Source organism: Gymnoscopelus braueri (assembly GCF_963280865.1).
Source record: "Gymnoscopelus braueri genome assembly, chromosome: 16".
NCBI classification, from domain to species: Eukaryota; Metazoa; Chordata; class Actinopteri; order Myctophiformes; family Myctophidae; genus Gymnoscopelus; species Gymnoscopelus braueri.
In genome coordinates, this window is record NC_137616.1 from 51,704,442 (window position 1) to 51,728,567 (window position 24,126).

Below are 24,126 nucleotides of genomic sequence, written 5' to 3' on the forward strand. Positions count from 1 at the left end.
CTGTATTCTATGATCCTATAGTTTACTGAGACACTACACTGTCTCTCTGTATTCTATGATCCTATAGTTTACTGAGACACTACACTGTCTATGTATTCTATGATCCTATAGTTTACTGAGACACTACACTGTCTCTGTATTCTATGATCATATAGTTTACTGAGACACTACACTGTCTCTGTATTCTATGATCCTATAGTTTACTGAGACACTACACTGTCTCTGTATTCTATGATCCTATAGTTTACTGAGACACTACACTGTCTCTCTGTATTCTATGATCCTATAGTTTACTGAGACACTATACTGTCTCTGTATTCTATGATCCTATAGTTTACTGAGACACTACACTGTCTCTCTGTATTCTATGATCCTATAGTTTACTGACACACTACACTGTCTCTGTATTCTATGATCCTATAGTTTACTGAGACACTACACTGTCTCTGTATTCTATGATCCTATAGTTTACTGAGACACTACACTGTCTCTGTATTCTATGATCCTATAGTTTACTGAGACACTACACTGTCTCTGTATTCTATGATCCTATAGTTTACTGAGACACTACACTGTCTCTCTGTATTCTATGATCCTATAGTTTACTGAGACACTACACTGTCTCTGTATTCTATGATCCTATAGTTTACTGAGACACTACACTGTCTCTCTGTATTCTATGATCCTATAGTTTACTGACACACTACACTGTCTCTGTATTCTATGATCCTATAGTTTACTGAGACACTACACTGTCTCTATGTATTCTATGATCCTATAGTGTACTGAGACACTACACTGTCTCTGTATTCTATGATCCTATAGTTTACTGAGACACTACACTGTCTCTGTATTCTATGATCCTATAGTTTACTGAGACACTACACTGTCTCTGTATTCTATGATCCTATAGTTTACTGACACACTACACTGTCTCTCTGTATTCTATGATCCTATAGTTTACTGAGACACTACACTGTCTCTCTGTATTCTATGATCCTATAGTTTACTGAGACACTACACTGTCTCTGTATTCTATGATCCTATAGTTTACTGAGACTACACTGTCTCTGTATTCTATGATCCTATAGTTTACTGAGACACACTACACTGTCTCTCTGTATTCTATGATCCTATAGTTTACTGAGACACTACACTGTCTCTGTATTCTATGATCCTATAGTTTATTGAGACACTACACTGTCTCTGTATTCTATGATCATATAGTTTACTGAGACACTACACTGTCTCTGTATTCTATGATCCTATAGTTTACTGATACACTACACTGTCTCTGTATTCTATGATCCTATAGTTTACTGAGACACTACACTGTCTCTGTATTCTATGATCCTATAGTTTACTGAGACACTACACTGTCTCTGTATTCTATGATCCTATAGTTTACTGAGACACTACACTGTCTCTGTATTCTATGATCCTATAGTTTACTGAGACACTACACTGTCTCTGTATTCTATGATCCTATAGTTTACTGAGACACACTACACTGTCTCTCTGTATTCTATGATCCTATAGTTTACTGAGACACTACACTGTCTCTGTATTCTATGATCCTATAGTTTACTGAGACACACTACACTGTCTCTCTGTATTCTATGATCCTATAGTTTACTGAGACACTACACTGTCTCTCTGTATTCTATGATCCTATAGTTTACTGAGACACTACACTGTCTCTGTATTCTATGATCATATAGTTTACTGAGACACTACACTGTCTCTGTATTCTATGATCCTATAGTTTACTGAGACACTACACTGTCTCTGTATTCTATGATCCTATAGTTTACTGAGACACTACACTGTCTCTCTGTATTCTATGATCCTATAGTTTACTGAGACACTACACTGTCTCTCTGTATTCTATGATCCTATAGTTTACTGAGACACTACACTGTCTCTGTATTCTATGATCCTATAGTTTACTGAGACACTACACTGTCTCTGTATTCTATGATCCTATAGTTTACTGAGACACTACACTGTCTCTGTATTCTATGATCCTATAGTTTACTGAGACACTACACTGTATCTCTGTATTCTATGATCCTATAGTTTACTGAGACACTACACTGTCTCTGTATTCTATGATCCTATAGTTTACTGAGACACTACACTGTCTCTGTATTCTATGATCCTATAGTTTACTGAGACACTACACTGTCTCTCTGTATTCTATGTTTACCTTGTTTACTGTAAGATGTTCTGGTTAAGAGTGTCTGATAAATGAATACATTGTATATTGTTTCGACTCAACATTTTCTAATGAATGTGATGAACCTAGATTTGATTAAAGTTACTATTTGAGAACATTTGGGGAGGGTAAATTACGGAGCTTAGGTCTTTGGGACAGGCCTAGTTTTATGATTCAATTAATCTATATTCAATACATTTTTCAGTTTTATTGTCGTGCCAAATCACAAGTTTACACATAGATCTGAGACCGTTCCATCATCCATTTGCTTTTCTGTTTGGATTGAATTCGGAATGATTTCCACCCATAATACAGGTGTGTTTTATCAACTTCATTTAGTGGTACAGATCGCTAATCATCCTCCTCATCATCATACTGTATGGGACCTGCAGGATTCTCAGAGTGTAATTTATACCTAAAGTTAGGCCTGTTACGATTATTACATAAACACCTAATTGCATTTTTTTTTGCATAATTGTCATAATCGTGTTAATTCGTTTTATACATTTTCCAAAAATAGCAGAAACAGCTGATCTACAAGCTTACAACACGTGTTCTAAGCTTGTAGATCAGGTATTTCCGTGATTTCTTTTTTGTGGAAAGTATAAAGTTATTATAAATGTGTCAGTAGTTTAAGTTATTTGTCACATATGTGCTCTGTGCAATTTCTGGAAAAAACAACAACAACATACATTTAAATTGTATTCATTTTGTTCCAATGTTCAATGGACAAAAACACGAGTAAATCGTTAATCGCAATTATTTGTATGACAATGAAAGGTCAACTTAAATGTGTAATGTTGACAGGCCTGCCTACAGGACAACACATCAGTAGGATGGGAAAGGCCTGCCTACAGGACAACACATCAGTAGGATGGGAAAGGCCTGCCTACAGGACAACACATCAGTAGGATGGGAAAGGCCTGCCTACAGGACAACACATCAGTAGGATGGGAAAGGATGTTAAAACCCTGAAGAGACAGATGTATATTTTATGGTCTCTGTTCCCAGCAGCTTGTAGAGAAGTGCTGTGCTGTGAACATCACTTTATGAGCATCATAGATCCTTACTGTCAGGGTAGAGAAACCTTGTAATTTTGTAAAGTGTGTGTGTGTGTGTGTATGTGTATGTGTATGTGTATGTGTATGTGTATGTGTATGTGTATGTGTATGTGTATGTATATGTGTGTGTGTGTGTGTGTGTATCTATCTATCTATCTTTCTTAACATTGGCAGTCAATGAGTTAACAATATCTTGTGACTAAATAATAACTACATTGGATCCTTCTTTTTTTAAGGACATACAAGGTTTCCACCTGACAGCAACAACATATATATATATATACACACACACACACACACACACACACACACACACACACACACACACACACACACACACACACACACACACACACACACACACACACACACACACACACACACACACATTATAGAGCATGTACGTCCTCATTCTAAATCCTCTGCAGATTCCTCACAGCACTTTAACCTCTATTAATGGAAGGAAGTGGAAGGGAGACCAATGTTATTCCCTTGGGGGAGGAATTCACTTTAAGCTCCACCCAGCTGATGGCTGTGTAGAAGATCGATCGATTGATTGATTGATTGATTGATTGATTTATTACTTAACAGTTTGCAAAAAGTACATACAGGGGTACAGTTATACAATAATGTTAAAAAGGATAACACAAAAAAAAAAAGCCCAGAGTGCTTGTTTCCATTGTGGTCCTGTGTATTCAATTCATCAAGACATATACTGTAGATACATACATTACTATACAAGAAATCATCAATATTAGGAGCAGTAAAAGTATATTTACAGAAAGACACTGGGGGTCATGTCTTCTGGTAAGCTAGAAGACTTGTCTAGGTCCAGTTGTAAATTGCAGACGGGTTCTCTTCTATGGAGGTTTTGCAGGAGGGTAGGGAGTAGGGCTGTCACGATTATTAAAGGTAGGGTAAGTGATATGGGTTAGGGTTAGGAAATGGTTTGGGGTGGACTTCAGTGCTAAGCCTTTTTAGAAAGGGCGTCCTTTCAGAAAAAGGCAGAGCAAGGAATCTTTGCTCTCGCCATCTTGTTTTTGAAAGAAAGTCTTTTTGGGATCCTGTTATTTTTTTTAATTTTAAAGCCCTTATAATTTCACATTCTGTTTAACTAGGTCTTTAATCTAAATTATAAATCTTTGCCCTAAGTTCTTTTTAGCTGTTTCACCTTTCCTAAAGTCTTTTTTTAAGGATTCCCAATTAGGGTTAACCATTTTACCTTTCTTTAAGGTTTATGTTTTTAGGCATGTTTACAAACTGTAAAATAAAATTGCCAGTGAACTTTGTGAGAAGTGTTCACTGGGGACTGTGCATGGCAGGTACGTCCAACCACCCTGAGTCCCATAGTTGGACCGCATACCCAAAATCATCCATAGTCTCATTATAAGAATGGTACAGGACTAGGACTCAATAAAGAATTAAGAATTTAATAGTATAGTTTTGGACCGGACCGCGACGGAGGGGCGCAGTCTCAAGCGAACTTGAGCCACGAGAGGCACCACCGAGCGCGCCGAACGTTGCAAAGTTGGCTTTGAGCCTACTCAGCCCCGTCCGAGTTATGTACCGATAGGCACAGAATAGTAAATGATGTTGTGGGGACTGCGTTTGCCCCAACTGACACTCAAAGTGACTACTGGCCAATCCGGTTAGGGTTTGGCTAACCCTTTTTTTTTAAGGTTAAAAGGACTATATTGTGATAGTAATCATTGCTACAGAGTGTTTGTTGGGTCACAGGGGTCTCTCCAGCTCTTTAGTAAACACAATATAAATACATTTTCAGGTATGTGCAAAATGTAAGCCAATCAGGAGAGAGCACTGAAAATGCATTTTCTGTTTAATAAAGAGCTGGAGAGACATGGAGACTCCTTTTACTGAACAAACACTCTATAGTAATGAGTACTATCACAATATAGAGCTATTTAACACTTATTTTAACCAAAGTAAATCACTTACCCTACCTTTAAATGTAAGTTGATGATTAATTGTCACTCAAATAATGGCGATTAACGTTTAATTGTGTGTTTGGCGTTGTTGAACATACTGTATGAAGCCTTTTAGGGTTTGTAATCAAAAATTTGCACAGAGCAGATAATGACAAATAACTGAAACATACAAAGACATTATTGACATATTTAATAATTTCGTACATGCAAGAAAATAGCAGAAATAGCTGATCTACAAGCTTACAACGCGTCACACGCGTCGTAAGCTTGTAGATCAGCATTTTTCAATCAACATTTCGATCAACATTTCGATCAACATGGAAACGATTATGACGATTATGCAAAAATAATTGCGATTATCTCAAATAATTGCCATTAGACAATAATGTAATACTTGTGACAGGGCTAGTAGGGATTCACACTTTTTTTTAATGTCTGGTGGTATAGCAGGCCGTGGCATCATGATAGAATGAATTCATCTCCATGTTATAATGGAAAATATTAATATCCAGTCAGGGTGAACTGTTGACAACAGAGCAGCATCACAGATCATAAGAAACAGGCCTCCTGGTCTGTTCCTGCAGCCCCTCGGGGCACAAGCCTCCTGAAGAGTCCTATGATGGGACACCTTTTATACACCAAGATGCTCTCCCTGAATGGAGATCAGTGTTTATTTAGTCGACTAAGACTAAAAGACTAAAAGACTAAGGTTTTGATATTTAGTCGACTAAGACTAGACTAAGACGAAACAATTTCAGATAAAATAGGACTAAAACTAAATGGTGTGTTATTCAAAGGACTAAGACTAAACCAGAATTAGCTGTCAAAATTAACACTGATGGAGATAACTATAAACAGCCCAGTGGTGTAAAGTAACAAAGTACATTTACTCAATTACTGTACTTAAGTACAATTTTGAAGTATTTGTACTTTACTTGAGTATTTCCAATTTTAGGTACTTTTACTTTTACTCCACTACATCTCAGAGGCAAATATTGTACTTTTACTCCACTACAATCATTTGAAAACTTTTTACTAGTTACTTTGCAGATATAAATATATTACATTACAAAGTAAACATTAACCACTGTATCCCTATTTTATACCCAGGCTATTTGAAAATAGCAGATCTACAAGCTCACAACGCGTCGCGGTGCGACGCGTTGTGAGCTTGTAGATCTGCTATTTTCAAACATTTTAGTACTTTTACTTTTGGTACTTTAAGTACATTTTGATACCAATACTTTTGTACTTTTACTCAAGTACATTTTGAATTCTGGACTTTTACTTGTAACAGAGTATTTCTATATTGCAGTATTGGTACTTTTACTTAAGTAAAGATTTTGAGTACTTTTTACACCACTGTAAACAGGCTATACTAAGTGCCAGTACCATAATATAATAGAGCTGACTGGTTAAATTAGCAATTATTTCTGGACCACAATTCTTATATGAGACGATTCTAAGATGACCCAATGTTATTCTCCATAGAGAAGTGACATCCGCGACCCAGGGGATGAACGAGCGACGTCAGGACTTCTGTGCTCTATAGCAGTGGTTTTCAACCCTTTTCGTGCCAAGGACCCCTAAATTGATATACATTTGGCCGTGGACCCCCATCTGAAAATGTTTTGTGCCAGGGACCCCCCAGAAGCAAAGATTTGAGTAAAACATTTTCGCTTTAAAAAATACATATATATTAAAAGATATGCACACATTTTCAAGATATTTCAAAAATAGCAGATCTACAAGCTCGTAGCGCGGCACTCGGTGCCGCGCTACGAGCTTGTAGATCTGCTATTTTTGAATAGCCAAAGCTAAGTGGTTAAAATGATTGTGACGCTATGTTAACTCATTTAGCTGGGGACCCCCTGGTACCCCCCCAAGGACCACTGGTTGAGAACCACTGCTCTATAGTATCACTGAGGACAGATGACATGCTGACACAGAGAATATGTGGAAACAGACAGGAACAGGAGCTGTGAAAAGACCCCTCTGCTCTGTGGCTGCCATTCTATGGCCCAAACAAAAGTAGATACATAAATGAATGAATGGTTTTACAGATTTGGCATTCTATAATAACCATTGCAATGTTTGTGCAGAATCTGGGGGGAATCAGATCAGAGGAGCGCCCTCTGTTGTTTTATAATTCTTTTGAAGTAGTCAGGCTGATACGAGGGCACTGTTCCCTTATAGCCTAATATCTCCCCCCTGGCAGGGGGGTGGGGGTTCCCCTTTAGGCTAGTGGAGACCACGGGTTTGAATCCCATACGTTAACAGCTGCTCAGGTGCCGGTCATGATGAGCTCTTGGAGGGGGGGGGGGGGGGGGGGGGGCTAGCCTGGCCTAGCCTACTCCCTCCGGAAATCTCATTTGTAATTTATTTCAGGAGTGAGTCTGGCATGATCGCCCATTCTGCACTTTTGGCTGTGGGCTGGAGTTGGGCAGGAGTAATACCGTTGACTGACAACCCCTTCAGCCAATCAGCAGTGTTCCCCTTCAGCCAGTGCATTTTTACCACCTCCAGACTAATGTGACGCAACGGGACTTTTGAGACGGCCATGCCCAAAATAGGTTGCCTTATTCGGATACAATGCGTGTCACTGCCCGCCCCCTGCCGGTTCTCTGAATTTGTATTTTTAAATAGGCTCTGTCATGATTAATTGACCACATATATGAAGTTAAACAACTAAATTCCATCCAAACGATATCTTTAAAAGTAAATTCCGTGCCTCAAAATAGAAGTTTGAGAGCGTTTTGAAGTTTACAAGAGAAAACACTGCGGTCAAAAAAGATGGCTGCCGTTGGTTTTTGGTCGGCTGCACTCAGGCTGCACTCGGTTGCTCAGGCAGGGGCACATAGACCAGGCGGGGGGTTAAAACCGCTGACCTTCTGCTTACAACCTCTCTAGCCACTAAGCTACGGCCGCCCTAAACTTGAACCCTGTATTGCAGGGGTGATGCAACTTAGATGATGTAGAGGGCCACTATGCATATGCTGTCAGGCACCTCTTATCTCCATATTTTAACTTTTTTTTGCCATTCTATGTCACACAAAAGTAACAAAAATAGCAGATCTGATATTTTTGCTACTTTTGAATTGGAATCCTCAATTATACTGTACTAGGATGTACGTCAAATAGTGAAAATAACCAAATGTTCGCCTTTTCCCCCAAAATGTTTGTCTATTTTTGCCTGTGTATTTACTTCTATTATGACATGGATAGATACACTAGGGTTCATGTCATTAATATATGAATAAAAACACATAATACAATAGAATAGACAGGACACATGCTCGGCTATTTTCACTATTGTTGTTTCATTGTTTCAAGCATCTGTCACTTTAGATTTTAACCACTTTAACCATTATTTTATACTTTGGCTATTCAAAAATAGCAGATTTACAAGCTCATATATGAGCTTGTAAATCTGCTATTTTTGGGGAAAATCATGAACGTTTTTGAAAATCTTTGAATATATATATTTTTGTGACTCAAATCTTTGCTTCTGGGGGATTCTACAAATGTCTTCTACATTTTATTAAAAGTTTTTTAAACGTATGTTGCTATAATATCAGTGGTTCTCAAACCTTTCCATGTCAAGGACCCCCAAAATGATATGTATTTGGCCGCGGACCCCCATCTCAAAATGTCTCAAAATTTGCAAAAAAAATCCAATATTTTTCAAAAAATAGCAGATCTACAAGCTCAAGTGCGGCACTCGGTGCCGTGCTATGAGCTTGTAGATCTGCTATTTTTGAATTGCCCAAAGTATAGAATATGGACGACGTGGTTTGAAGGGAATAAAACCATGTAGATGCTGGGATGAAGGTTCCATCCCTTCAGATCAAGTCAAACCCTGCAGTCAGTCACCTTCTTCTTCCCCAGGCCGTGGTGCCTCTCCTTGGGCACATGGAGAGGATAAAGGCCCCCCTGCCTCCACCGACTGGAGCTTAGCGTTAGCGCTGGGCTAATCCTCTCAGCCTGGCCCCGCCCTCTGCATGCAGGAGGAGGCCCCTGTATGTGGGGTTGCCAGACTCTGCGAGAGAAACAAGCGACCAGGTCTAAATGAAATCGAGCCCCAAAAAGAAGTGACCAGCTAGTCGTAGGTTCCCACTTTCCCATGGTCATGACATTTCTGGACATATTTAGAAATTAGAAAAAAAGGACTGGAAAAGATTTGGAAAATGGTGGATAAACAGTTTTGGCTATTCATTTTCAGAACAAACAAACGTGTCCCAAAACATGTCTAAAATTACTTTAAATATGTAACACGGTTACATTTTTATGCTCTCCTTCGGGAGAGCGGCCTAATGTACAATCTGGGAACCCATCGTCAAATAAAAAGGAAAAACAGCGCCCTCTGCTGTTTTTTACTTATTCATTTGGCTCTGGGCGGAGCTGAACGGACAACCCGTGCTCAGGGAAACCGGGGTTTTTGGTCTGCCTTCAGCCTTTCATTTCCGGTGGTGCGACTATGTTTTCATTCCCACTAACAATATTTCTACACGGAACACTAACACCACTTCTCCCAGAGAACATGGATGGTTTTGGTTATAAGCAGCACTTGTTTCTATGATGAAAGAGCAAGTTAAAATGTTACTAACTTTCCGTGGTTTTGTCGGCTTCGAGGACGCTATTGTTAAATGGGTTTCGGTTTGTTTCCAGTGGGAAGCGAGCCACACACACGTTAATCCCGCCCACTACATTTGATTGGGTAAAGCGCGGCCTGCTTCCTGACCTGAAGGCACGCCCACGCCAATTGTGCACGGGTTGTCAACGCCGCTACCGACAGATCCAAGAGCAGCGATGGATCTGTTCTTGAGAGATTACCTAATGTATAATACTGGACGTCACAATGCGTCGCGATGCCACACATTGTGAGCTTGTAGATCGGCTATTTTCAAAATATTGTCTATACTTTTTGAACTTGAGTATGTTTACTATTGGTACTTTTAAGTACATTTTGATGCCAGTACTTTTGTACTTTCACTCAAGTACATTTTGAATTCCGGACTTTTACTTGTAACAGAGTATTTCCACATTGCAGTATTGATACTTTTACTTAAGTAAAACATTTGAGTACTTTTTTACACCACTTTTTACACCAACTCTTTCTTACAACACCAATCTTGTATAGGGGTCCCTGGCACAACATGTTTCAGATGGGGGGGGGTCCGCACACAAATACATATTAATGTGGGGGTCCTTGACATGAACATGTTTGAGAACCACTGGTTTAAAACAGCATTAGGAAACAGGCCCCAAAATAAGCAACTATACTTTAGAAACAAACCCCCCCCAAAAAAGCAACCCACAAATTCCAATATTTACAAGAGAACTTAACAGAAAACAAGTCGCTTCTAATAAGCAGACATGGCAACGCTGCCCCTCTGCTATAGCGTGCTACGCTAATCGCTAGCTCTGACCGTTTAATCTGACCGACTGATGGAGAGATGGTACACACACACACACACACACACACACACACACACACACACACACACACACACACACACACACACACACACACACACACACACACACACACACACACACACACAGTACACACACCAAACAGGGTGATTATGAGAGGGATGACCAGATTAAACACTCACACTCTCCTTCTGTCTCACCCTCTGGCTCTCGCACAGACACACACACACACACACACACACACACACACACACACACACATTGTATGTGTAAATGTATGCTAATTAGTCGGGCCAAGCCGAGCCTTGGGTTCCGTGAAAAAAATATATATACAAAAATCTTTTACCCCCAAAAAATACATTTCAACTAACAGATCTACAAGCTCATAGCGCGGCACCGAGTGCCGCGCTATGAGCTTGTAGATCTGCTATTTTTTTGAAAAATCATGAAAATGTGTGCAAATCTTTAGTTTGAATATATATATACTTTTTAAAGCGAAAGTTTTTAACTCAAATCTTTGCTTCTGGGGGATTTTACAAATGTCTTCTAATCCTAACAGTTTTTTTTTCCTAAAGTTTTTTTTATTTACGTTTGCTATATTATCAACGGTTTTCAAACTTTTTTCTTATCAAGGACCCCCAAAATAATATGTATTTGTCCACGGACCCCCTCCCATCTAAAGATATTTTGTTCCATGCATGGACCCCCAGAAGCAAAGATTTGAGTTAAAAATGTATATAAAAGATTTGCACACATTTTCAAGATTTTTCTAAAAATGGCAGATCTACAAGCTCGTATCGCGGCACTCGGTGCCGCGCTATGAGCTTGTAGATCTGCTATTTTTTAATATACATAATGTAAGAAATCTGCAAGCGTTTTGGCCTTTATCTCTGGAACTGAAGGTTCAATCTGATCACTTCAAAGCTTGTTGGATGTGTTGGATGTGTTGGATGTGTAGGATGTGTGACTTTGAGCTATAGGGTCAGAGTGTGCCACAGACTCTACTGACAACAACTAGACCTGACCTCTCTGTCTGTCTGTCTCTTTCTCTCTCTCTCTCTCTCCCCCCTTTCCTGATTTCATCTCTTTCTCCCGGATGTTTGTTTACATGTGACGTGAGGGACTTCTTCTACACCTTGTGGAAGATCCACTGTTCCTGTCATTAGTACATGTGTTTAAAAGACTGCCGGGGGGGGGGGGGGGGGGGGGGGTGGGGGGGGGGGGTTTGTCTCTTTTGAAGCATGTGAAGCGATTTAAATGCAGAGTGGAGGAGGAGGAGGAGAAAGGAGGGAGTGGAGAGGTAGAGAGAGAGAGAGGGAGGAATGAACGTCCATGGATAGAAAAGGCTAATGGTTAGTGACACTTTAACCACAGAGGTCGAAGGTCACAGGGAGTAGAGTTGAACTTGGGTGGATGCATGGCGTGCTGCTGTCTGATCATTTTAACCCTTCAAGACCGGGAACGCATCTGTGTCCATTTAACATTCATTTGGGCAATTCAAAAATAGCAGATATACAAGTTCTATATCTGCTATTTTTGAAAAATCATGACACAAAGTAAATATTTATGCTTTAAAGTGGTTTAAAGCCCAGCTCCTAGATCAGTCCAACTCAGTTTAAACCCCACGGCATCACACTTATACCAGTCTCTAAACCTCCTCTTTCTCTCTATAAGCTCCATTTCCATCGTCATGGTTCTGCAGACATAGCTTTAGCCCAGTTAAAGCTCCACCCACACCCCCCCCCCCCCCGACCCCCACCCTCAACCCAGCCAAAGCTTGACCTTTGACCTGTGCGACCTTTAGCGGTGTTGTTGTGAGGATGACCACGGTAGTGCTGTGTTGTGTGTGTGTGCTGTGTTGTGTGTGTGCTGTGTTGTGTGTGTGTGTGTGTGTGTGTGCTGTGTTGTGTGTGTGTGTGTGTGTGCTGTGTTGTGTTGTGTTGTGTTGTGTTGTGTTGTGTGTGTGTGTGTGTGTGTGTGTGCTGTGTTGTGTGTGTGTGTGTGTGTGTGTGTGTGTGTGTGTGTGTGTGTGTGTGTGTGTGTGTGTGTTGTGTGTTGTGTGTTGTGTGTTGTGTGCTGTGTGTGTGTGCTGTTGTGCTGTTGTGCTGTGTGTGTGTGTGTGTGTGTGTGTGTGTGTGCGTGTGTGTGCGTGTGTGTGTGTGTGTGTGTGTGTGTGTTGTGTGTGTTGTGTGTGCTGTGTTGTGTGTTGTGTGTTGTGTGTTGTGTGTTGTGTGTTGTGTGTTGTGTGTGTGTGTGTGTGTGTTGTGTGTTGTGTGTGTGTGTGTGTGTGTGTGAGGATGACCCCGGTAGCGCTGCTTTGTGTTGACTCGGTGGAGATGTGTGAGTGAACACCTTGACCAGCGTTGCCAGATTTTGCCAGAGAAATAAGCAATGTCACTTTGTGACGCGTTGCAAAGCTTGTAGATCTCTTATTTCTGCTTTTTATTTTATATTTGAAAATGTGTGAAAAATCTTCAACATGGAAACAATTATGCAAATATTATTGCGACTATCTCAACTATTAAACAATTATGTAATACTTGTGACAGGCCTAGTACTGCTTAATCTGTACTCTAGGTCAGATTATTTAGATTATTATTACTATATTATTTATCGGGCATTTGAGCCACGGAACCAACGTTTGATGAGATTTAGACTCTCTGACCCAAAACCTAGATTTATTTTGTTATCTTTGGATAAGATTTTGTCCTCAATTCCATCCATGCTGTGTTGATGTTGATACCAATAGGAGAGATGACAGGCCAACGTTGATCAAAATAACTATTATTTAACTATAATTTAACTCTTGACAGCGTAAAATAAAACCAAATGGACCCGTAAAGGGTCCATTTGGTTTTATTTTACGCTCTCAAGAGTTACAGATCTAATAAGGGTCCATTTGGTTACCAACTCTCCATCATTTAGCCGGGGACCACCTGGAACCTCCCCAAGGACCACCGGTGGTCCCCGGACCACTCAATACAGTCATACAGTATAGTGTGGCACATCAAGAGATTCACACAAAACCATGTGTGATGATAATGTTGTCTTTCATGTCCCTGAACAGACCAGCTGACACAGGTCTCAGTCAGTGGTGGAAAAAGTACTCAAATGTTTTTACTTAAGTAAAAGTATCAATACTGCAATGTAGAAGTACTCTGTTACATGTACAAGTCCGGAATTCAAAATTTACTTGAGTGAAAGTACAAAAGTATTGGTATCAAAATGTACTTAAAGTACCCAAAGTAAAAGTACAAAAATGTTTGAAAATAGCAGATCTACAAGCTCACAACGCGTCGCACTGCGACGCGTTGTGAGCTTGTAGATCTGCTATTTTCAAATAGCCTAGGTATAAAATAGGGCTAAAGTGGTTATTGTATGTTTTATAATGTAATCATTTATATCTGCAAAGTAACTAGTAACTAAAGTTTTCATATAACATTAGTGGAGTAAAAGTACAATATTTGCCTCTGAGATGTAGTGGAGTAGAAGTAAAAGTACTGACACTTGGAAATACTCCAGTAAAGTAAAAGTACCCCAACATTGTATACTTAAGTACAGTACTTGAGTAAATGTACTTAGTTACTTTACACCACAGGTCTCAGTCACTATAAACATAGTGTTTGTTCATAAGCCGGTCGGGCCGGCTCAGCTCAGCTCAGCTCTCTCTCATTGACTTATTATAACATTCCTCTGGATGTTCCACATCCATGTTTAAACTCCCAGAGACGTCTTATGATGCAACTATGTCATCATGGCCTTTTTCCTTTATTTACATAGTGATTATGTGGCTCATAACGCTGTCGGGGGGGTTCAAGGATATACAAGCAGATCTACAAGCAGATCTACAAGCAGATCTACAAGCTCGTACTACAAGCTAGAATTCGTATTGCAAAAAAAATAACATTTTTGCAAATCTTTGAACTTGTATATATATTTTTTTGAAGTGAACATTTGTAACTCAAATCTTTGCTTCTGTTCTGGGGGATTCTACAAATGTCTTCTAAATCCAGATTTTATTTTTTGTATTATGTTGTTGATGTAATATCAGTGGTTCTCAAACTTTTTCATGTCAAGGACCTCCCAAAATGATATGTATTTGTCCACGGACTCCCCCCCCCCCCCCCCCCCATCTCAAAATATCTGGTTCCAGGGACCCCCAGAAGCAAAGATTTGAGTTATAAAATATATATATTTTCAAAGATTTTCACGCATTTTCACGATTTAGTTTTTTCAGAAATAGCCAAAGACATCTGGGGGGGGGGGGGGGTTCAAGGGTTTCATTTCCAGGAGAAAAAGGTGCTTTGCCAGTCTGAGTGCTTTTTCTCCATAATGAGACAAACAGTATGTGTGACTGTGGGGGGTTTGATGTAAACTTATAGAATGACATTACACTTGTGTATCTAGTGCAGAGGTTCTCAAAGTGGGGTCCGGGGACCCCCAGGGGTCACAATCATCTTAAACCACTTTATCCATTGATATGTTGGCTATTTAAAAAAAATATAGCAGATCTACAAGCTCACAAACATGTCACACTGCGAAACACGCTGTGATCTTGTAGATATGCCTTTTTCAGCAAATATATTTGTTGAGCAAAAAACAGGAGGGGCCCTAGTATATAGCCCTGGGGGACTCCACTAAGGTGTAGTGGTTAAAACAAACACAGTCACTGTGTTGTTTTAAACTCTCTTATAGTTGTATCTTTGCTTGTGTAATAATAATTCATTATAACATGGTGCCATACATATAATATGAAGGGCTGTGGACAGTTCAGAAACCCTGCCTACCAGTGACATCATCGGTGGGGGAATCCAAGCGAATAGAAACTGATAGGCTTTCTGTTCCTGGAAAAGTTAGCTGTAATAGAAGCCATTTGTTCTCACATTCATTACAAAACAATATTTCAAAATGATGTCATTGGTAGTCAGGTTTGTCCACAGCCCTCCTCTGAGACACAGAGTGAATAGACAATGTTTAATCATATTACAATGAGCATTAGTGAGGACCAATTATACGAAGATACGGTTGAAAATCTGTGAAGTGGTCCTTTAATCCATTAAGCCGGGAACAACACATTTGTGTCATTTGAGATTTATTTTTGCTTTTTAAAAATAGCAGATCTACAAGCCCGTAGCCCGGCACTCGGTGCCGGGCTACGGGCTTGTAGATCTGCTATTTTTGAAAAATCATGAAAATGTGTGCCAATCTTTGAATGTATAATATTATTTTTAAAGCAAACATTTTTAACTCAAATCTTTGCTTCTGGGGGGTCCCTGGAACAACATATTTTGAGATGGGGGTCCGTGGCCAAATGCATATCATTTTGGGGGTCCTTGACATGAAAAAGTTTGAGGACCACTGATATAGAAACTTACGTTTTTCAAAAAACTGTTAGGATTTAGAAGACATTAGTAGAATCCCCCCAGAAGCAAAGATTTGAGTTACAAAAGTTTGCTTTAAAAATATATATTCAAAGATTTGCACACATTTTCACGATTTTTCAAAAAATAACAGATCTACAAGCTCGTAGCGCTGCGCTACGAGCTTGTAGATCTGCTATTTTTTAGCTCAATTCTAAAACAAATGACACAGATGTGTTCGCGGTCTTAAAGGGCTTAACAGCAGATTATTAGAGACAACATAAAAGCTGCTCTTTTTATGTCTTTTTTTGGGGAGTGAAAAAGAAAAGTCTAAATAAACATGAATTCATGGACAACAAGACGTGAGTGTAACCCTATCCCCACTAGGACCCAGCAGGCCCAGCCCAACCCAGTCCCTGTGTTTAGATTACAATAGCAGAGGATTACATAATGCAGGTACAACCAGAGGCTGTGTGTGAGAAAGGCTCCTGTTACCTAGCTGCTCATTCATATACTGTGTTCTTTCAGCGGTGGAAAAAGTACTCAAATGCTTTAGTATCAATACTGTCTGTAATGTAGAAATACTCTGTTACGTAGTCAAAGTCCGGAATTAGAAAGTTTGCTTGAGTAAAAGTACAAAAGTATTGGTATAAAAATGTACTTAAAATACCAAAAGTAAAAGTACTCGTTATGCAGAATGTCCCATTTCACAAGTTTTCAAATGTATAACATGTATAAAAATTCTTTGAAAATAGCCGATCTACAAGCTCACAACGCGTCGCAAAGCGACGCGTTGTGAGCTTGTAGATCTGAGCTAGTAGAGCTAGTAGAGCTAGTAGAGCTAGTAGATAGAGCTAGTAGATCTGAGCTTGTAGATCTGCTATTTTCAAATTGCCAAAGTTTAATTGGGGCTGAAGTGGTTTTGTAATAATAATCCAAATCTACAAAGTAACTAGTATCTAAAGTTTTCAAATAATTGTAGTGGAGTAAAAGTACAACATTTGCCTCTTGAGATGTGGTGGAGTAGAAGTAAAAGTATTGCAAATTGGAGATACTCCACTGAAGTAAAAGTACCTCAAAATTGTACTTAAGTACTGTACTTGAGTACATGTACTTAGTTACTTTCCCCCGCTGTGTGAAAGGCCTGCTCGTGTTACCAGCTGTCCATTCATGCTGTATCATTTCATACAGGCCTTCATGTCATAAACATTATGTTTTTATAACCATGACCTCAAGCCTTCTCAGGTGAGCTGCAGTGTTGCCAAGTCTGCTTATTATAAGCAAATGTGGGCTTGTTTTCCTGTTAAGTAAGTTGCTATATCGGTAGTTGCTCGTTTGCAGTTTTTTTTTCTTTGGGCTTGTTTTTGAACGTGTAGTTGCTTATTGTTTAGCCTGGCATGGCCAGAATAATATCCACGCAGTGATATATTGGTAGCTTGTAGATCGGCTATTTTCAAAGGATTTTTATACATTAAATGTATAAAAATAATACATTTTGAAAACTTGTGAAATGGGTCCTTCAGCGTAACGAGTACTTTTACTTTTGCTATTTTAAGTACATTTTGATACCATATATCTCTGTGTGGAACCTGCATATCCGAGGGGCAAATTCAAAACATGCCTCCGGTGATAAACCCCGCCCCATATTTGCATACTGGGCCCTGATTTGTCCCTCACTACCTCGGAGGGAGTGAAAGCCAATCATAACTGAGCGATGCCAGACCAGATCTACCAAGGGCAATTTTTTTTTTGCAATGGCAGATTCGTGTGTTTTCCAGGCTACTTATTTTGGCCTGAAATTTCTACTATTGTTTAGGACCCCAATGTAATGTGTATTTAATGTTCAAGGACCTAAATATGAAAATATTCTGTGCCAGTGACCGACATTTGTGTAAATGTTTGGAAAAATGTTTGGAAAAAGTATTCCAAAAAAGTATTCCAAATATTTAACATTTCTTTTGAAGATTCCCTTGAAAATAGCCGATCTACAAGCTCACAACGCGTCGCATCGCGACATGTTCTGAGCTTGTAGATCGGCTATTTTCAAATAGCTGATGCATATTAGACTTTTAAAGTGTTCATGTGGCCTATAGCTTATTTTGGGCTCGTTTTCATAGACCTGGTTGCTTATTTCTCTCGTAAAATCTGGCAACTCAGGTGAGTTGGAGAGGAGATTTTAATCCATTACTAAAGACTAGATAGATTCAAAGCACTGTTATCATTAGCATGTATAATTAAAATGCTAATTACAAACTTGAACCCTACCATTCCTGTTCTGGGGGGGAATATTTGCCAAAATGCACCGATCTACAAGCTCACAACGGAACACGCTACGAGACGCATTGTGACTCGTTGGTTTGTTTTTTTGGCAAAGAGATTTGTTGTAGAGACACAACTAGAAAAAGTGCTCCTCTGAGCACAGGTCTCCGCCAGGTCAGGTAGGCTATTGTGGGCCAGCCAATGTTCGGAATGCATCGGCCTCCTGGTGGCGCTAAAACAGGCATTTTTCACGGCAGTCAGACTTCATGATTTGAGGCATTTTGTTCAAAGCAAGCCACTCCAAAACTTTAAATCTTAGCCAATCAGGATGGAATATGAAAAGTGGGGGAAAAAGTACAATATTTGCCTCTGAGATGTTAGCGGAGTAGAAGTAAAAGTACTGAACATTACACAGTACTGAAATACTCCAGTAAAGTAAAAATACCTGAACATTTTACTTAAGTAAATGTACTTTAACACATTACAAAGTAAAAAGTTACTTTACACCAATGTAAGAGCGTGTGCTAAATGCCTGAATTGTACATGGTTGCAGTAATCAGCTTTGATGTGTGTTGTCTGTTCCTTCCTGTGGAGGTAAGTCAAATGGCTGAGTCACCACAGAGCTGACAGAATGTCATGAATCACTGTAGACGGGCTGGGAGGGAACAGCAGAGAATATAGATGCTACATTCATTCTTTATTTATGTTTTTCACTCCATTCTGCTGCTGGCTGTCATGTTCATGTTGGATCCTCAACAGACAGAATCATGTTGAACAATATGCTGGATAGTTTACTGGCTTCATCTCTCTTAAGAGATCTCTTCTCTTCTCTTCTCACTTGTAAAAACAATGTGTCTAATGTATCTATAAGTGCTCGGATCCAATAAATAAATACATGTTTTTTTTACACTTGATACATTGTTTTTTGTATTGTCCCAAATAAACATTGTCAAATAAACATTAAAACACTTTTTTTTCCATTCATTTTTATATTCGAATATACATTTTTCCCCATATGCGAGGAATATTCGAATATCAAATATTCATTTACCAGCCCTAACGCACGCGCGCTCGCGTGTGCACTCACATTTTTGACGAGTGATTAGTCATTTTCGAATTGACTTGAAAATGATATCTAATGTTAACAAAAAAGTGTGTGTGTGTGTGTGTGTGGGCACACTGGAGCAAGAGCCTCATTATCGCACCATATATGAGTGCTGTAGGCCTGGACATGGAGATGAAGAAGCCGATTTGTTCAGGAATTTGAAATCCGCCATCTTAAATATATGCCAAAAAGCGACCGGGAACCGGAAAACAATCCCCAAAGAATGCTATTGGTTGTGTAGCTTGTCAATCAAGAGCGGGGGCGGGGAATGAATGCTATTGGTTGTGTAGCTTGTCAATCAAATCATCCCGCCCCCTCCTAGAGCATAACCTACTTTACCGTCAATTGATTGATTGGTGATTGAAGTCTAAAGTTGTGTCAAAAACCCATCCGCTTACATTGAGAGAATATTCTTTCTGACAGCAGCAGTAAAGGGTAAAACAGTGAAACTACAGGCCATTTCATATGAACTGTCTCTTCTGTATTGGAGTCAATGTAAAAATGTCAAGCTGGTCCCTTGGTCTGAACCTTCTGTTGCTTTAGGATCTCAGAGGACAAGGCCATGTTCCATTTGAATTAATGCACTCACTGTCCATCTTTCTCTCTCCCTCTCTGTCTCTCTCCCTCTCTCTCTCTCTCTCTGTGTCTCTCTCCCCCTCTCTCTCTCTCTCTCTCTCTCTCTCTCTCTCTCTCTGTGTCTCTCTGTGTGTCTCTGTGTCTCTCTCCCTCCAGCCTCAGACCTCCAGTGCAGGTCGGGGGACGGCAGAGTGTCCTCGTCCAGCCGTCCAGCCTCGTCGGGTTCTGGACAGACGTACACCCTCACCCCCACCCTCACCCCCACCCCCACCCCCACCCCCACCCCCACCCTCGCCACCAGCAGCAACAGCCCCAGCAACAATGTTGTCTTCTACAAGCCAGGTATAGGCAGCACCACATCCCTTTGTTTCTCTATAGACGCCTTAAAGGAGAATTCAGTACACTTTATAATGAGGGTTAGTGGGAAAAAAACTAAACGAACTTTGGAGCTGCTAAAATAGGCGTTTTTTGTTTATCCACATTACTCCATTATGCCAGTGGAAGGGGTCTCCACAATGGACAACATGCAGGGGCTTCTATGAAAAAAGTCAACTGCCCCTGGTAATATATGTTGGTGAGTGATTAGCGACACATCAAAGCAAACACCTAAAATGACTGGATCTTTCCTTTAACAGACAACGTCACACTGATAAGAACCAGTATGTATAGATGTATAGACCCTTAACAGACTACGTCACACTGATAAGAACCAGTATGTATAGATGTATAGACCCTTAACAGACTACGTCACACTGATAAGAACCAGTATGTATAGATGTATAGACCCTTAACAGACTACGTCACACTGATAAGAACCAGTATGCGTGCGCAGGCCGGCACCAAATGAACCCCAACGCTCATAAGATGCAATGTAAAAGGGGTCACAGCCTCACGTGTAAAAATGCATCCCATCAAACTTTCAGAAGCTGTTTTTCTTTTTTACTGTGATCTCTCACTCTTGAAATATATAATCCTTGATTGATTGATTGATTGAAATTTTTATTAGGCAAAAGAATGTAAAACAACACAGTTACATTTATAATGCTTTTGTCTAAAAGGTCCGGCCAAAAAAGTCCTTGCGGACTTGTTTCCGTTGGGGTCCTTGAGTTAATTTCATAGACATATATAGTAGCAACCAAACAGTTCAAAAATCAACATGAAAATACAGATAATACAGAAAAAATACCACTATGTACAAAGAAAAAAAAGCATGACAAAATTAAAAAAATATATGTACAAAAAAGGGGGGGGGAAGCATGGAAAAAGAAAAATTATATACAAAAAAAGCATGAGGAAAATACAAAATATGTACAAAAAAGAGGAGGGGGGGGTCGTCTGTCTACAGGGAAACTGGTACTAGCTCCTCTTTCGGCCTCCAGAAAGATGAGTTTTTAGGGCTGTTTTGAATGAGCCCAGCGAACTGCATTTTTTGAGGGATGGGGTTAGACTATTCCATTCCTTGGTGGCTGTGCTATAGAAGGAGAATTTGCCCATGTTTGTTTTATGGGTGGGTGGTACCAGATTGTTGTTTACGCTCCCTCTAGTTTCGTGGCTGTGGGTGTCACTGACTTTTTCGAGGTATTTATACAGATATGCGGGTATAGGGGGCATTCCTTGGTTTCCGTTGTGTGAAAACAATAATAACAATAGAGGCTATGCGTGTGACATCATCACCCGGAAGTTATGCGGGAAAGCCTACTGAGTGGCAAAAAAACTACTCTCTGGCCTTGACAGCCAATACATCCAAACAGGAAAGTCCTATCTGACTGTATTAAACGACGTTAAACTCACCACCATGGCAGCTGTACGGAAAGCTTGAATTATCCTCTTTCTATCTGCAAAGTTTTGTGTTTCATAAAAATCCACCGTAGAGTAGAGGTGCTGCGATCAAGGTTTTTGAGATCCGATCCGATTCCGATCAGGCAGCATCAAACCATTCCGATTAATTCCGATCCGATAAGGCACATAATAGTCTCTATACTGTCTATCTCACGTTGACCCCCCCCCCCTCTCCGCTCCAACCGCCCCCCCCCCCCCACCTCTGGCTCCGCACACCACTCAGAAAAAAGAAAAGAAAAGTATTTTGCTGCGTGTCTGAATCACTTTATCTTTTATCCCAAATGCGTCCCCATCAGTGTAAAGAGCCTATGGACAGCTAGGCCTATTATGTTGCAAAAGATGCCATCTAAGTTTCCCTTTTATGTAGGCATTGTCTTTTTTCATAAGACGGACAATAATAAATCCTCAATCCTGTGGGTTAATGATTAACACCAGGGGTTCCCAACCTTTCTGTTACCACGGACCTGCTGACAGTTCATAAAATGTTCGCGGACCAAGGCATGGTTCGGTTCGGTTCGGTCCGGGGGGGGGGGGGATGGGGGGCTCATCACCAAAACTCAACTGGCTTGGTGGCTGCTATGTATATGTTATCAAATCACTACATAATGTTATATCATTGCCTTAAATGGCGATATATTGACAAGGAAAGGATGATTAAAAAATCATTATGTTTGTAAGAAATGACTTTTTACAGGTAGAAAACTTTAGTTAAACTTGCAGAGTGACGCATTATTTTACCTGAGTTACATCTTCTGATAGCTGTACTTGAATGTTGACATGAAATAATAATCCTGTTTAGTGTTTCATTAGCGCGAGCGTGGGAAAAAAATCTAAATACAGCGTGTAGTGACGCTGATGTAAACACACGTTGAAAGGCTAGGATCAAGATACCAAGGATTCGACCGTGTTGTCACTGCTATGCGACACGGAAGTAGAACACATAAAGGTACCAAGGATTCGTCGATGATGTGACATCACTGACGAATCCTTGGCCCCTGCTTTACACTGCGAGAGAGGTTCGCGTCGCAAAAGCCAGTGTTGTTAGTTCAGCCAGAATCTGTCATTTGCGTTTCAAATCGTATTGTTTGATCGGCTGGTGATATAACTTAACAGTCACAAGGTATTTATAAACATACTTGTGTTGATGACGGTGACGGAGAATTTTAATGAAGTCTTGATAAGGACGCGCTGCGCACTTCTGTGTTGCTTGCATGTGTCAGCCCGTACAACATGTGGCGCGCGGCCACGACCGCGGTCCGCGCTTTTTATCTTTACTTTTTATTACTGATTTTATGTTAAAACTAAATGTTAAAAAAGGATTGATCAAGTGATATTACTCCAACAGAGAACATAACCTCTCCAGAAAAGTTTCACAACGTGCTGGTTAGAAAGTGCTGGAGTGTTTTAATCGGAGCGTTTAATCGGTCATTTTCCTGGGATCCGATTCGATCCGATATCCATTTTTTAGCTGATATCGGGCCGATATCCGATCTGTCAATCGGATCGCGGCATCTCTACCGTAGAGACGTGTTATGAGCTACTTTCTGTCAATACATTCTGTGCAGGTGATTATTTTTTTCTAAGTGTCAGATTTTGGAAGCGCTCGTTTTCAATAACGCAACGTCCTGCTGCCTCCTGTATCATGTGACATTTAGAAACGGTGGTAAGCAGGACCGTTGAGCTCCTCCACGCTGCTCAATGTGCTGCCACTCAGTCTAGATGAGGGGGGCGTGTCCAACGCTCCATGCTGCTCCATGTTTTACCACTCAGTCTAGATGAGGGGGGCGTGTCCCGGTGGAAAAGTGACGCATGTGCATACTCCCTATTCAAAGCAGTCGTCCCCCAGACCCCTCCTTCCAGTGGCCGTCATAAGAACAGAAGGAGCGCTCTATGATCACGGCACCAGAACCTGCTCTTACTCGCTCAGCTGCAGCCCGTCAAGCCTAAATGTATGCTCCGTCCCTCCGTCCCGTGTGCAGAGAACGGCCGAGAATAGCAGACCTCCAAGCTCACGGCGGTCGCATCCGCGACGCGGTTGTGAGCTTGTTCTTGTCAGCTGTTCTCGGTGCGCAATACCGTTGCGGGGTGAAGTATATATGTCTCGCTAGGGCGTGCCTCACTAGCCAACACACAGAGGAGGTTGAGTGAACTGAAACCAGCGAACCCCAAAACAACAGGTTTGGGGATCTGTTGGGGATTGATTACATGAAACGGTCACCTGTGCGTCCTGTCTTAATGTGTGTAAACACATCATTGGTCTAGACCTCTCTCTCTCTCTCTCCTGCCTTCCCTCTGCCAACATGCTGTTTTTTTGGAATTGACCCAT

At 40.4% G+C, this 24,126-nt stretch overlaps 1 protein-coding gene across 1 annotated transcript in view; it reads left to right on the top strand.

The window, feature by feature from the left end:
• Positions 1–24,126, top strand: part of map7b (microtubule-associated protein 7b) — a gene marked incomplete at its 5' end in the record, with an annotated part of 94,121 nt that overhangs the window by 11,372 nt on the left and 58,623 nt on the right. The window contains one exon of the mRNA XM_080452928.1: positions 20,118–20,303. Within this exon, the coding sequence (XP_080309054.1) occupies positions 20,118–20,303 (186 nt within the window). The remainder of the gene's footprint in view (positions 1–20,117; positions 20,304–24,126) is intronic.